The 16339-nt window shown below is 44.1% G+C and overlaps 1 protein-coding gene across 50 annotated transcripts in view; it reads right to left on the reverse strand.

Moving 5' to 3' along the window:
- Nucleotides 1-742: 742 nt before the first annotated feature.
- The window catches only part of SCRIB (scribble planar cell polarity protein), a 115527-nt gene continuing 99930 nt past the window's right edge, over nucleotides 743-16339 (reverse strand). For 41 of the 50 annotated variants that reach the window (XM_030010915.2, XM_041122890.1, XM_041122883.1 and 38 more), the window contains 6 exons: nucleotides 13230-13394; nucleotides 12404-12543; nucleotides 11986-12023; nucleotides 11046-11120; nucleotides 8268-8319; nucleotides 743-3107 (listed from right to left, as the gene is read on the reverse strand). In XM_030010915.2, the coding sequence (XP_029866775.1) occupies nucleotides 2947-3107; nucleotides 8268-8319; nucleotides 11046-11120; nucleotides 11986-12023; nucleotides 12404-12543; nucleotides 13230-13394 (631 nt within the window). In that variant the 3' untranslated portion in view covers nucleotides 743-2946. The other 9 variants (XM_030010953.2, XM_030010955.2, XM_041122860.1 and 6 more) reach the window with 6 other exon arrangements.

Raw genomic sequence — 16339 nt, forward strand, 5'->3', positions numbered from 1 at the left:
AACCCTTAGGGTTGGTGTTCCATGAGCTCACCCACACCTGTGAAGCAATGGGCCAGAGCAGCAGGCACTGCAGAGCTCAGCAGCAGCAGAAGGAACCAGTCCTCACTGCCACAGACGACAGCATCACGTCAGGCAGCCTTTACTGACAGAGCCCAGCCACGAAACGCACGGGCACCACAGCACACAGGGACATTTCGTGCCTCATCAGCCCACTGTATGGATGGAATTAAGAGTCCCCCTGCAGCTAGCATCAGTACTTGTCTTAAAGGCTGTAACACTGAACAGCACGTTACAGCTCATTTTCTCATTTCTGAATTCACCTCCCTCGTTTGTATGCCATTAAGCAGGATGTTGTTTTTTAAATAGATGTCAGCGATGAACGTGATAACTAAACCACTGTATCGAACATGTATTCATCTCACCTGTTTGTCCTCATTTCCCTTCCCGACCACTACAACTTCTCTGGAGCCGAAACCTCTACTCTCCTCCCTGCCCCTCAAGAGTGAATCTGCTCTTCCTCCCCTTTCAGCATAGATGCCAGTTTTCTATGAAATTTACACAAGTAGCACGTGCTCATCTTGATATTCCTGCAGCTGGCCTTGATTTAGGTGATCATTAATTTCTGCATCCAAAAGCAGGAAAATCACTAGTATGTTTGCTACACTATAGGGTGATAAGAACCAAAGTGTTGATATAGAAATTGCAGACTTCACACAGGGCAAACCACATTAACTAAAGTTTCTAAAATGTAAAGTAAACTTTATTATCCTTGAACCACAAAATAGATTTCTTTGGTTGTACAAATTTCACTAGTTACAGTCTTGATGCGCTAATTTTCCCTCAGAGTCTCTTGGGAGAGAATGGGAGAGAACCCAGAGCCTGGCACCAGGTACCGCAAAGGGAAAGAAAAAAAGAATCACAAGTTAGTCACCAAAACCAATCCAGGATTGTTTCCGAAATTGCTGTTGTTAAAAAGCAAATGCTAAAATTAGATTTAAAAAGGAAAAGCTCAAATTGCTGATGATGGAAGCAGCCATAGCTGCAGTGTGAGATTATCAGAGTTCCCCCTTCAAAGCTCTGTAAAATTAAACCATATGAAGTCAGTTAAAATGATCCACTGGATTTTGGCATGAAGGGAGATTCTCAACTAAAAGAAACTGCATCCAGTTCTTTCATTCAGCAAATATACAAGCAGAAGTGCCTGTCGCTCCCAAGCCACTTTGAGTCACTGAAAGGCTTAAGGTCCAACTCTGGTCTTACTGCTGGAGGGGTTCAGCAGAGAGCACCAATGTATCAGGGTAGACAGATCAGATTACTGCCAAGCTCAGATGCCTTTCTCCCTATTAGAGACATTTAAAAAAAAAAAAAAAAAAGAAGAAAAAAAAAAGGAAAAGGGATGGTTTATTTCAGTAGTCGGCAGCAGAGACTGATGTCAGAGCTATAGGCAGCATCTGTCTCCTCCACATCTGCAGAGCTCACTTGATACAGAATCTGTTCACAGCCCTTGTTCCACTCATGGAAACCATGAATCACACCCCTGCTCCTTTTCCATTTTTTTCCTCTTGCATGGGCAAGCATGTATTTTCCTTGTTCTACATGGAGAGGGGCCTGAAGCCAACAAGTTGGCAGAAAGTAGAATTGTGTAGTTATTGCAAGGCATAGGCCAGACCCATCCTACTTCATTGTGCTCCCTGCCTAGCAGGCACTCTTTGAAAGCCCCACGCTGGGCACCCCGGTAATGTCACGTTTCATTTCACCACTAGTGGGCAACATCGTGGCCTCACCCACTAGTATCCTCCTACCTGTAAGACCCCGTTACTCCTAACCTGACCCCAGCAACGCCACTTCCTACCCTTCCCCATTTCCTGAATCCTAACGCACTATCTTATCTGCTGTTTACACCTCCTATCTCTGCCACCGTATCCTAATCCCCAACTATTCTGCTCTCTATTGCTGTCACACATGCACACTGCTACACTCTTGCTACAGCTGCTCAGCTCCTTTCTCATTTCTGCCCCAGGTCACCAATTCAGTCATGGTGCTGACAGAAGACAGATACCTGGCCTCCTCTGACACTCAGTACAGTACAGTGTGCTTGTAGAGTGGTTCACACTGCACGCACGAGATACACACAGTTATGTGTACATCTAGGTAGGTACCTGTCTCCCAGAACAGCACAAAATACTAGCAGGAGCAGTTTCCTATGTGGGATAGATTGCTGCGCTCACCACCAGAGGCAAGCGGCACAGAGCTGGCACAGGCTCCTGCTTATTCAGTTGTCTTTGCTTGAGCACATAGGTGTCAGTGTCAGAGGGAGGCACTTCACTGAAATTCCTTTTTTTTTTTTCTTTTTCTTTTTTTTTTTTTTTTTTTTTTTTTTTTGCCTCCAAGCTACCCATTTCCACATACTCCCAAAAGAAAGTGAGGTGACACAGTGCAGGAGAGTGGAAGGAGATGCTTCTTGGCAAAAGACTGGAAATTAAATAGGAGCAAAGGCAGGCTGGACCTTCCTTCTAATTCATACCGGAGTAGAAGCTCCCATATTAACCACTAAACAAATCCAAGTTGAGGAAATAACAGCTGGAGCCCAACACACTCTCACACTCATATGTTCTCCCTGTCCTACCCTTCCCCCACACACAATATTTACAGGCTAACAAGCTGCAGCTGCCCACTGTCACACCCACACCTCCTCTCAATTGCCATCAATAAGTCTAGTGTTCGTCCCATTTTGTTTAGGACATGCCCCAGTGCATTATTGGGTGAGAAACGAGGGCGGTTCACAGCCTTAAAGGAAGTTAGTTGGCCACAATGCTCCCTGGGGTGCTCAGTTCCCATCCAGAGTCCAGGAGGCTGCAGTGTGGGCAGTCCAGTGCTGTCCCTGGAGCACAGGAAGCTCAAAAGCCCTGTGCTGGGCTATTCCATTGCCCAGGTGCACCAGATCTTCTACGTAGGGACAGCAGCCTCCAAACTGCGCCTGCTGTGTCGGAGTTTGCGTTTGCTGCTGTACAGGGCCATTTCTTCAAGTGCTGATGAAGTAGGTGTTGATGAATCACGTGTTACTAACATTTCCTCTTCCTCTGGCTGCCCATCCTGCTCCTGGGGAACTGTGTAGACAAGAAACATAGTTTTAAAGAGAAAGTGCTAGGTTAAGTATATAGCTGATACAGTTAACGTAGACACAAGGGTATACCCAGGTGCTGAATTTGAGACGGCACTGAAGTCTTAGTGATTTACAGCAATCCTGTGCCCAGGACTTTTAAGTGATCTTTGTTTCAACAGAGTAGCACGCACTAGCAAGCAGTGTGACCACCAGCATGGTATGCTGTAGCTAACGAGAGGTGAGCGTTTTGGCCTTGCTTAACGTTGAAGTTACACGACTAAGTCCTTTCTGTAAATTTAGTCTGTGACTTGGCTCCGTCACCAAAGGAACTCACCAGGAAAGATACTCTGGCAGGGCAGACTCTCAGTTAACTTGGTCTTAGGCCTTTTAGGATGTGTTCTGCACCTAAAGTACACTTGCTGTTACAGTGGCTCCTTACCCTCCTGAAAGGACCTAGTAGAGCTTATCTGCTGTGCTTTGACATACACCTGGAACATCTGCCCTTTGTGATAATTTGGCTTGAGCAACTACTGTGAGATACTTGTGTAAAAAAAAAAAAAAAAAGAAAAAGTTCCACAAAACCACAGATTTTTCCCTTCAAGTGCAAACTGGCTCCTGGGAAGCCTCTCTAAAGTCTTTGAACATAGCAGAGAACCTCAAATACAGAAATCTATGAAGATCTATCAGGTCAAAGGTGCACAGTCTGCTGAGCTGTACCCAGTGGCCCACCCTCTGCTCTGGAACCAGACTCCAAGATGCAATATTCCCCTTGTTACAGTACCGAAGTATGAGTAGTTGTTATAATTCAGAATCCTTCCTGAACTATTAACCATAGCATTAACCTGTTGTTTGAAAAGGCCTCAGAACCAAATTAACGTAGGTGACAAATCTGACATCTTGAAAGGATACTGGGATTGGCAAGCAGATGACTGACTTCCAAACAAGGCAAATAGGTATAAAAGAAAGGCATGGGCACATGCAGATAAAAATCCAGATGGGGGGTGGGATGGGGAAGGAAATCAGTGTGGCTTAGAAGGAAGTCATTCCTTTTAGACCCTCTTAAGACTAAAATTAGCCAAAGGAACCATCAAACATGCAAGTTAAGTCATCTCAACACAACATACTGAACTTGTAAAAAATCTTTTGATTGTTCCTCAGCCAAAGCTATTAATGAAAACAAGCTGCCATGGGATAAGGCAGCACATCCTGTAGTGGGTAAGTAAGTAGTTAAAACACAGAAAAAGTGCAGGAGGATATTACCTGCTATCACAACATAAAGCAGCTATCCATATTAGGGTCAGTATTTGGTAACTAATGAGAAGGAGTAGAAGTGATAAAGACTGTCTTGAGAGAAACTGCTGATGATACCAAGCTGTATCTCAGGGTAGTGAAATGAAACTCAACTACAAAAAAGGTATTAGGATTTTACCAAGTTGACTGGGCAATGACACGGAAGGTGAAATTTACTGCAAATGTGAATAGATTCAAGAAAGAAATAAAAAACTCTAAAATTAAAGGCCTCTGGCTTAGAAAGTGCTAAAACACAGATTGTTGTAGCCTAGAGTAGTATTCTGGAAGGAATCACTTTATGCTTTTCTTCTTTTATGCTCTTTTCTTGGCATTCCCAGTGGCTCGCATCAGACACAATATTGGACTAGCCAGAACCTCGTGCTGACTTAGTAAATTTATTTTTACACTATTGGATGATGCTTAAACTCAATAAAAGTAATATAATCCCAATTGCATATAAAATGCAACATCCTTAAAATGAGATTATGATTCTGTAGTCATTAGGGGGAGCTTTCTGAAAACACTGGCACACTTCTCAGCAATACCATTTAACTTTCAAGGATTAGGTATTGGAAAAGATGAGAAAACATACAAAACACCTTCTGCCACTGCATAAACTCATCATATGCCTACATTTGCAATACTGCATGCAGCCCTGTTCTCCTTCTCTGCCTTAAAAATGGCATAGATGAAATAAAAAAGGTCCAGAGGGGTGTGGGAACAATTCCCACAAAGAAGAACTAGGATTCTTCAGCCTGGAAGAAAGATAACTGATACAATACTGGTCTACATGAATGGTACAGAAAGAGTGAATAAGACATAGTTATTCACTGCGTCCCAGAAGACCCAAGGACATTATCAAGAAACAGAATTAAAGTAAACAAAATGCCTCATTATGAAACTCAATGCCACAAAGCATCATGAAAGATTAAAAAAAAAAATCTAGACGATTTTATAGAGGATCATTCCATTCATGATCTAGATACAATACCTGGCTCAAGACATTCCTACTTAACAGGTGATTACAGAAAACCGAGAATATTCATCTATGCAAGCTCATTTTCTCTGTTTCTTACAGTCTTTCTTCAAGAACTCACTTCCAGCCAAACAGGATACTGGTATATTCTGAACCAGTACAAGCCTCCCTTACTTGCTTCCTATCCCATGAGAGAAATCAGAAAATACTGGAAGAGAGCACAGGCATTGCAACTAGTATGAATCCAGAGATTCTAGTTTTGTGACATTTTGGTGGGAAAGAATCTGTAAAATGGAAGTCTGGAAAACAAAAGGGTTGATGCAAGTCTGTGGAGTAGAGATATGGCTAAAAAGGCTGAACGGGGATAAATTAACAATACAAGAAGGTGAAGAGATCATCTTTCATTCCTATGTGTATATGAGCTGCTGAGCTGAGTTCTAGACAAAACTAATAATAGAGTAGTGATTAGTCCAGTGTAGGATGGAAAGATACCTTTCCTGTATAAGTTGCTGTAGACACTAGACATCCCAAGTGGACAAAGACTGTGAGGACAAAAGTAGTTTCTTACACACCATAAGTAGGTATCCAGTAATAAGTGCAATACAAAGTTATCAAGGGTGTATTTCTGAAACCTGATGGTTGTAAGATTGGAAGGCAAAAGACGCTGGCTCTATGTGATCTGGAAAAGTTATGTCATAAAGCACACACATAGGATGGTTCCACCCTAAAAATGCTATTATGTAGTTCAATAACTTCCTGGCCTCTTGAAAACCTTGGAATAAACATTCTGAAACACATTTAAAAGATGATAACCATGAAGTCAGACCTGAGAAAGGCAAGAAGTATTTCTTAGAGCCCATCTGCAATGGACAAGAAAAAAACAATGGTGTGCTTTGAAAGACGTTCAGAAGAGACATGCTAATGCTTTCCTGCAGTCAGCAGTAAGATATCCTTGGAGTTTCTGTTATGATGCTTTTCTAGCATAAAGTTTAGGAATTGCTTATGAGTTTACCGTATGATCAAAAAGCCATAATTTCATGATCAAGGATAATTCTGATTAAAATCCCAGTGTGTGTAGAGGTGTACAGAGAAAAGGTGTCACTAAATGTAGCAATTAGATCTTTTTAAAGGTGTATTAAATACACACAGAAGTGAAAGGCCTGATAGGATATGTCAAATTGGTGCCTGAAATGCTGGGAGTTGCAAATGAAGGGGGGGGGGGGGGCAGTAGAAGAATGCACACACATAGTGTTGTTTTGAACTAGTTCAGCGTATACTCCTTTGATCTTTGGTGACTGGTTTCCCTTCCTTTTCATTTTATGGTAAAGAAAAATGAAGTGAAAATCACTCCAATTCTCAAGTATTTTCCCAGAGAACTATTTCTTTGCAGATATTTACTCTACATGTTCTGAGAAGGATATCTGAAAAGAAACAAAAGCAGGCCTAGCAGGAGGCTGGAACTGATGCAGAAAAGGATGATTTTTAAAATTCCTCATACAGATGTTATAACTTGCCAAAATCTACATAAAAATAAAAATCTATATGTTGGCTAGAATGCTACACTGCCTGGCAGAATGAGATGGGGGGAGGGGGAAATCTAAAAAAACCCTTGAGCTTTGTCTCATGCCAAAAGAGCTTAGTTGCATCTTCATCTGCTGAGGATTTTGGAAAACCTGCATTTTTTTGGTGCCTCACACACATCACTGCCTCATACAGTGGTGACTGAAGGATTACTTAAAGACTAAGGACTGGGTTAAAAAACTCTTGATAGAGCACCATACACTTTTCTTTATGGCTTTTATTTTGTTTGAGGGCCTAAGAGACCAATGACAGGCAATGGTGAGGCCTGAAGCCCCTAAGCAACTGATTATTTCCCGACCCTTCAGTGACCTCCTAGTTATGTACACTGACTGAAGGGACTACCTCAAGAGAATAACCCAGGGTTGAGAGGTTTACTCCAAGGGATGAAGAACAGATGTTGTTCTCAGGAAAGTAAGCTTTTCTTGAGTATCTCTGCAGCAGAATCTCCTTCTGGAAATGACCCATACACGGATCAGCTGTCTGGAGTGCAGCCTTTACTCAGAGAGATTTGCCAAGATAAAATTGAGAGACAAACTGTTCCTTGTGTAACATAAAGGGGGGGGGGCGGGGGGAAGCTGCAGAACAGCTAGAAGAAAACCAGCATCAACTGTTGAAGGAAACAGAAGTACTACTAAGGAGCAGGCAGGCCCTGCTGAGCTCCACACTATTACTACAGCCACCTAGAATGAAGTGGGAGATAGTCTGTCCATTACAGTTGGGGACAGAAAGACATACCATAGCTAGGACAGCTGGAAGAGATACAGCAGTCAAAGCTTTAATTACTCTTTAGTTAAGTAGTTAAGTGACTGTGCACACAGATCCACAAGCATAGACTTGGAGAGTCACCTGGTTACTCAAGCACCCAAACACTCTCAAGTCTTAAACCAGGATGAATTTATCTGCAGCTGCCTGCTGCAGGCAGCAAGATTCTTTGCTCTAGCAAAAGGGGCACAAAGCAGACCCTGGACAATGGATGTTATCCACTTACAGCAGGTGACAGAGGCCAAAACTTCCCACCCACATTTTACTACTACTCTTTACTCCAGAACATAAAACCAGAAGAAAACTAGGCATGCTTGTTACACACCATTCTCAGCAAATTAGCCATCACTAAAGCACAATGCAAATATCCTACCCAAAACTGAACGTGGCGAGTTTGGAGGTTTCATTCTAGAAAGGACAAAATAGGACAATGCTTCAAGCAGCAAGAAGTTGAAGTCCTCCGGGTTGATTCCACAAGCAGGCAAAGGGGAACCCTCTAGAACTGTGGTGGGGAAGCAAGTAGTACAAAGAGAACCCCTTTGGCTATGAGCTTACCTGAGTTATTTCTGTCATCTATGTATCTGAGGTCATCAGCTGCATCAGGTGACTGGAAGAGAACAGAAGACATGAGCATCCACCTCTGTAACACTAGTGCCAGGTAATTCCCCACCTCCAGCCTTCCAACACACTACAGAGAACCTTTTGCCCTCAAAGGCACTGATCATACAGCAGCTGGGGCATGACCCTCAGTGAATGCATGATTACAACATCAATCCTTTGTGCTAAAGTCAAGCAGCCCCATTGCCTGAACTGCAGGATGAGGTGTGTGTCTGCCCATCAGAGCTCTCCTCCTTTTACTTTGTGTGTGTAGGGATGAGAGGATAGGAAGTGACATGAAAGGCAGAAAGCGTAAAGACTACAGAAAATGAGTAGAAACATGGGAGGACAGCAAAGACGTGAGCTATGTTTCCTTGAGAGTCCTGGATCCTAATTCTGCATCTGCACTGTTCCCAGGCCTAGCTTCTTACGCAAAATCAACTTTCTTCTTTATATTCAGGTATGTATAGAGAACTGATGTGGGATAGGAAGCAGTTACATCCCTACAGGTGGCAAAGACAGCTTTGGAGAAATGGCTAAGTGATAATCATGAAAGTCCACCAGTTCCTCCTAATTGTAAAGCCTTCACAAAATGAAGACCATTCCAACAACCAGAGCTGTCTGCAGCTCATCAGACCAGAGTGACAACACCATGAGAAAACAACTTTGTTCATGGTCATGAACTTGAGGTGGCTTGAAAATCTGCACTACTCTGGGGACAGGCATAGATGTCCCAAGCCCTACATATTTTGCTGAAATAGAGAATTTGATCTAGCTGTATATAGTGCTTCAAGGACAGAACGGTCAAAGTATTCTGTTGAGGTATTCTGTTTACTTCAAAAGTGGCTGCATGTGTTACTTCTACTATTCTTTCTAGGTTTGTACAGAATACTTACACTGAGCTCAACGCTTCTCTGAGCTATACAAATGTAAGGATAGGGTTTCAGAAGAGCTCAGTATTCAGCAAGTTTAATAATGCCAAACCCATCTGAAAGTTCTGGCCACTACTGATCCAAATCTATCTTTTAGGGATCTTCTTGCTCAGCTCAAGAGCACAAGTGAGGAGTAGCTTAATTTTTCTTTAGTTATAGGATAAAGGATCGCAGCTCTATACACTTACATGGAAAGCATTAGGGAAGTTTCACAGCTGTGAGTGCAAGAAACCCACATTTCCATATAATCTGGCCTATTTTGTGGAAGCAGCAAAATTGGAGGAGGCAGGAAAGAGGGGGAGATGATCTCAGCCTATTTAGTGCTTTAGAAATAAAGCAAATGTATGGTAGAAGTCATGCTCTTCATGAAGAGTAGAGAGCAAAGCACAGGGGGCTGTGATGACTTTGGCATGCACTGCTGAGGAACACAGCCCAGCCAAACAGCACTGCACTGATCCAAAGTGAGCGATGTAGTTGTGACTATGGCCAGGAGGAAATACAGTCTCTTAATTACTGCACTGCTGAGAGAGGTCCAGAGGAACTGCCTGATGATTTGGAGGTGTAGCCTCCTTTGGAGGCACTTTCTCTGCTGCATGAAGACCCAGTGCTGCACTGTGGCCTCAGCAGAGGCTTGGGGAAACTTGGGTAGTCCAGAGCTGTCCCTGGAGCTTGAGTGGCCAGCCCTCTAACTCACTTGGTACAGAATCTGGACAGCTGCACACCCCAAAAGGGAAGGGATTCTTAGCGAAAAAGATGAGTGACTACCAACAGCTGAGCAATACCACCAGTGAAAGGAGTCAGCCAAGAATATGCACCAAATCATGTATAACTGCCTGAGAATCCTCAAACTGCAACTCTGCTAAAGTCAGCCTGGCTTTGGGGATTACACCTTGGACCTGGGATCTTTGTGTCATGACAGCACGTTAAAGCCCAACATGTCAGTACTTGCTAGCTCTCCATACACAGCACAAATGTAACTGCAGGTATCTGCTTCATTGTCTTTATATAAAAGTAAAAAAATACCTAAAAAAAAAAAAAAAAAATTACAGACATACAGTATCTGGTCAAATCAGCTGTCACAAATGCAATCAGTTAATGACTAATCCAGACGATATGAGAAAGGCAGTTCACATTCCTGGGCAACTGGTTCTAGGTGGCCCTGCTTGAGCAGGGGGGTCAGACAAGATGACCCCCAGAGGTCCCTTCCAACCTCAAACATTCTTTGATTCTATGACAAAGCAGCTTAAATGAAATGAGGTTCTTTCAGGAAGGAGAAGAACCTTGCCATGGCGCTCACCCTCAAAACTTGGTGTTCTCTTACCACGTGATTACTTCACAGTTCATCTACACCAGTTACAACATATGAGAATTGTCACCACAGCTGCTTCTTGGGCAGGATGCTAGATACATTCCAGTTTGAAGTTAACATTTGCTCCAGTGTGCAATTTGTTGGCAATCATTTCTATAGGCTTTTCTTCCCTTTTAGTTCTCATCTTTTACTTCAAAATATTTCAGGACCAATTAAGGTGAAGATGTAGCTGCTTTATATTTGCAAAGCTTTTGTCATTAATTTTAAAACCATCTGGACCAACTTTTTCACAATTCCACTTGACTGAAGTCTCCAATAAACCCTCAGTTATACAGCATGGCTGGTTGTCATTGCCTCCCACACAGACAAGGCCTTGGAAGAGGACTTCTTCAAGTCATTCACCTTCTGCTCTGAAGGTCATCACTTCATGTGCAGGCACTTCCAGCAAATCAAGCCCTAACCAATCTAATAGATGGTTCAGCATGCAGTTTATACCTGGATTTCGTAAACAGGTTTGGAGGAAGGAATAGCAGCAAATTCCCGGTAGTCAAACTTCTTTTCAGACATGGACTAGAAGGGACAGCAAAAGAGAAGAAACAGAGAAGAGAGAGTAAGGGGAGAGAAGTGGATGGAAAACCAGCAGGAAGCTAAGCAACCTATGCAGAGATAAAAGCAGAAGCAGAGCATCATTCTCAGTTAGTGCCAAGACTGCCTGAATATAGCCTCTGAAAATGAGGCATCTCTGGGACATTGTTGTCTTAGTTGTTTTGGTGTCAGGACAGGGGTTCCAAGTTGCAGAGAAAACATGATGTGCTCCACTAAAATGCACATGCACACCAAGTTAGGTAGGAAACCTATTTTCATGGGAAAATTCATGGCAAGATTCCTGATGGCTGTAGCACAGTCAGGATTTCAATCCAGAGCTGGCTGTATTGTGTGACCTTGGGCAAAACCAGGTCCCCTCTCTGTGCAGCTGCTCCCACTCTTCTGTTTGTCTGTCTTGCTAATTTTGACAGTTCTCTGCAACAATGTCCTGCTGCATTTATACAGTACTCAGAAAAAGGAAAATAGGATTTCAGCTGAAGTTCTCAGTTTTATGCTGTTGAGGAAACAAGGGGCCAAAGTCTCTGAAGTGAAAGGCTTTCTGAAGACAGAGAAGAAGAACCAAGAAAAGGATGAAATAATAAAACAGGGAAACAGAAGACAGATGTTACATCATAGTGGCAAAAAAGGGGGGATGCCTCTAGCAATGGGCACAGTAGAGTTCCATCCACTGTGCCCTCTTCACAATTCTGTGTATCATGCAGCCAGACCTGGCTTAAGTATTTAAGTAGGGATCCCATGGCCCAGATGCACAGTCCACACCCAAGCTGAGTAACCAAGAAATCCCAGGATTATAGGCAAGATAACAAAAGCAAGCAGAAGTATGTCATACCAGCCTTCCCGGTGAAGTGACGTTTCTGGGACTGCAATCTGCAAAAGATGACAGAAAAGCACTATTTAGTGAATGGCTGTATTATATGCAACACTTCCCTGAATCTGCCCCTTCCATTTAGCAGCATTTTTTCTGCTCAGGAAAGACACTGCCTTCTCAGAACAAATGCCTCTTTCCTGTTTTTTTAAAAAGTCATGATGCTGGTTTTATTTCTGCTCTGGTTCCCTGGAACCATACCTCAGATGTTCTCTCACATTTGCTATAGATCAGGCCCATGCCCTATGCTGAGAGATGTCATATGCCCCAAAGGACCTTCCAGTCTAGGCTGAAGGAGGAAATTGCTTTCAACAGGTCTCCTTTCAAGCAAGTTAAGCTAGAGAAGCATTAACTTTTTTCCTCAGAGATAGCTATACAGTACCTTCCAGTGGTGTTGGTGATGGGGTAGGAACAGGTGAAGGTGACTCTGCCAGCTGCTCCAGTGTGCTGCGTTTTTTCCCCTCCTTGGACTTGGCAATAACCATTTGGGCTTTAAGAGCATCCTGTTCAAGCGATTTCATCCTGCCTCAGAAATGGGGGAGGGAGAAAAAAGACATCAGACATTGCCTTCTTGATAAGAGATAATGCCACCTTCTGTGCCCAGCAGCTAGACCACAGTCAACAGGCTGAGTGCAGAAAGGCAAAATTAAGCACCCGTGGTTCCCTGAGGCAGACAGACTTTCAAAGCAGGAGAGGAGAACAGCTTGGTTTGCTGTCATCCCGAAACACACATGCCATCATATGCGTTGAACAGACAGAGCCTAGAGCTAAGCATCAACGCACTGAGAAGCTGCAGGCCTTTCCAGAGGTACCATATACGATGGGAGAGCAACCCAAGCTGGGAAAGGAACTGCAGGGGCTCAAATAAATAGGATCAGTTCTCAGGGCTTTACTCTCCTCTGTGCTCTCAGTGTGTTGCATCTTAACCCTCTTCAGTCATCAGGAGATTATGAAATAGCTAAGAAAAAGCGGGCTCAGCCCTCAGAAATGTCTGCTCCCTTCTCCCAATCAAACAGACCCAGCATCCCCCCTCATTCTCATTGAGACAACTGCCGGTAGTCTGTGGGACCTCAGGGAAATGAACACCAGCAACCACTAAAATTGCCTCCCTACCCCTAGCAGGCCACAGCTGGGAGCACTGCATTAGGATGTAGGGATACAGACAGGGCTGTTGAGCATGCAGCTGGCAGGGAGGGGGCTGTGCACACCTGGATTGGCTTCCTGACCCAGGGATTCTTGAGGCGTGACTCTGCATTGGACTAGACATCTGAGCTGGCCTGGCCCCGGGAGCAGGTGCCCACTGTCGGGACTGGTACAGCTTCCTGGCCAGATCCTGCTCGTACTGTTTAATACTGTCTTCAAGAGCTGAGGATCTGAGGAGGAGGAGGAGGAGGAGGAAGAGGAGGAGGAAGAGGAAGAGGAGATGATGGTGATGAACATCGCAGCGGACAAGCGCAGGGAAAGAAAGAAACAGATACAGGAACATACCCTGGCAAGGAGAAATGTGGGTCTGATATAGGGGTAGCCTCGATTAAAACAGGCTCCTATATCTGATCCTGTCCAACACCAACTGTTGCAGAAGAAGCAGGAACCTTCAGAGGGCAAACTGGGATGATGTGCCCAGAAGCATTAGCTTTCAGAGCCTCAGCATCTAGAGAGTGCCCTCCTCATAGGCTAGGAGGAGAGGACTAGAAATACCCAGCAGACCAATGGATAAGGCCCGGGAGGTAGTTACAAAGAAGTGTGTATGTGTGAAGCAGACTGAGGGAGTACAGGGCATGAGTGAGTGTGCGTGCACGCATTTGATAAGTCTCTTAGTGTACATTTGCATACATATATCTAACCACCTGTTAGCATGCACCTTTCTTTGACCACGAGAAAAGGGGAAGCAAAATGGACAAGCACATTACGAAAGGTCTGTTTGCCACCAGCCCTGAACACATGCAATTGGAGAGGTGAGTGCATCTGTAAAATAGCGTGTGGCATGGTAGGAAAACTGCCAAGATGCATATAGCACTTGCTGGACACCTGCTCCCCTCGATATGTGCCTGTACCTTCTTAATCACACTCTTCCTACGGCATGAATGCCAGCAGCTGTGTGTGCCCAGAACACTTATGTAGCGTGGGTCCCAGTGTGTTTGTCCCAACAGAGCACAGGGGTGTGTGCTGGGGGGTGGGGGGTGGGCGGTGGGCAGGGGAAGGGGGGGGCGCATCACATGTCCTGGCAGAGCACTGATGACACAGGGAGAAAAAGGAAAGCCCAAGAAGGTGCAAACTGATGGGGTCACGAGTGACAGCACACAGACAAGAGAACTGGAAAGAAGCAGAAGATAGAAGATTAGAAAGAAAGTAATAAAATCAGTGGCATGCACTTAAAGAAAATACAGGTTAGTGAGGCTGCAGCACCACGTGCAGGGCAATACAGTCCTCCCTCACACACAGCACATGTAGTGCTGCCTGGAGGCCTCTGGAAATAAGACCTGAGCCCTGGCTGCCATCATGTCACTGTGCCTGCTCTAGCAGTTATAGAAGAGAGATCCTAAGAAGACCAGGTCATCACGGGAGATCTGCAGTAGCAGGGAAGAGTCCATCCTTGTCTTACAAAAAGAAGCACATTTTATGGTGACTGACTGATTCCTGCCAATGACAAAATAAGCATGGCCTTAACCCTACCCAAGGAATCAGCCAGGCACTTCTCCAAGAACTGAATAAAAAGCTACACCTTGGTATCAGAAGTGAAGTAGAGCCGAGGACCTGGTCTGCAGAACTTAAAACCAGTACACTGGATCTGATAACTAAAAAGCAAGAAGTTGCAAGAAGCTTCTTGTCAAGTATTCTTACCTCTAAAAGGCTCTCCCTTCACTACTTCATTTTCCATGAACAAAACATGCTTAGAAGAGAAGAGACTGAAGGTTTGGAATGCAGGGAACTGTCTCCTGCCCATAGTGGACAAAACCACTGTACTCAACAATCACTAATCCTTCTACAGCGTAATGTAGAACTTTTACTGTGCCCTAAGCAATTTCAGCAAAATCCTAGCTAACCCAAAACTTAGTCAGATGTACAGTAATGTTACAGAAGCAAATCATGTGGTCGCCTAAAAAAATCCTGCCCCCACTCCGCCCCAGCATTTTTCAGATTTCTTTATCTGATGGCAACAGCAACAAGTTCACAGAAGAATAGAGTCCCGAGGCAAGTGGCGTACATTCTGTGACGTGAGCAATGTCCTCATAAGGGTTTTGCTTTCAAAGGTTTGTGCAGGCAATGTCATGTTTCTCCTCTCTACACCCATCTTAAACAAAGCTTTTATTATAGCATTCCTTGGATATGTTAATGCTTAAGCTTAGGAGGAATCAGAGCTGACATTACCTCATAAAGCCTGCCCCATTGTATGAAGAAATATGCATGGGAAGTGGAGGCATGAGGGAAAGAAAATCCTGCATATCTAATAGGGAAGAGATGACAGATCAGTCCCTACCACCTCTCCAAGCACAGTGATGTTGATTTTCAGGAGGAGAAGCCCGACAGACAACTTCTGTTTTGTTGGATCAAATACAACAGTGGAGCTTTTTTTTTTTTTTTTTACATGTGAAGACTGAGCAGCAATTCTGTGCAAGATGTCTACTCCTGACAACACTGTGGTGCTTACACAGCATCATACTGACAGTCAGTTTTTAATGTATTCCACGCTCATAGCCTTCCTGTGAGACAGACAAGTGCTATTACAGTCCTCTCTCCATGCATCTGCAGCACAGAGGGACTCGGTGATCTGTCCAATGTCATAAAGAATTATATGCCAGAGCAAGAATTTGGATCTGGTCATCTCAGTCCCAGCCAGCCTCTTCTAAGTGATGGTTCTGTAAGCACACACTTGGCTCCACAACACCTAGGCAGCTTCTAGCCCTATAACACAAGGGCAAGGTGTCTGTTTTGGCAGGCATTGTTAACAAATTCTCTTCCACTTGTATTTTTGTAAAAGCGTTGTTACTGGCTTAATGTGAAAATACAGAACTTCCACTTGCAAATGATGCCACCTGAAAAGTTGTGACACAGAAACCATGGGAACAGCATCAACTAGAACAGGCATGAGATGCCATGTACAGCAGAACATTCAGTGAATCAGAGCAGCAGACAGAATCCCACAGTATTTGGAGCATGAAACAACAGCACAGGGTGGAAACAATCCTGCCAGAGCATACTCTGTTGACATCCTGGTCACCACTGTGCCTGTATGCAGGCATCCTCATTAGGGGGGAGCTGGGGAAGAAGAGATTACAAAGTATAGACTCACAGAGTAATTCATGTTGGAAGGGACCTC

This window comes from Aquila chrysaetos, chromosome 4 (genome assembly GCF_900496995.4).
Source record: "Aquila chrysaetos chrysaetos chromosome 4, bAquChr1.4, whole genome shotgun sequence".
NCBI lineage: Eukaryota > Metazoa > Chordata > Aves > Accipitriformes > Accipitridae > Aquila > Aquila chrysaetos.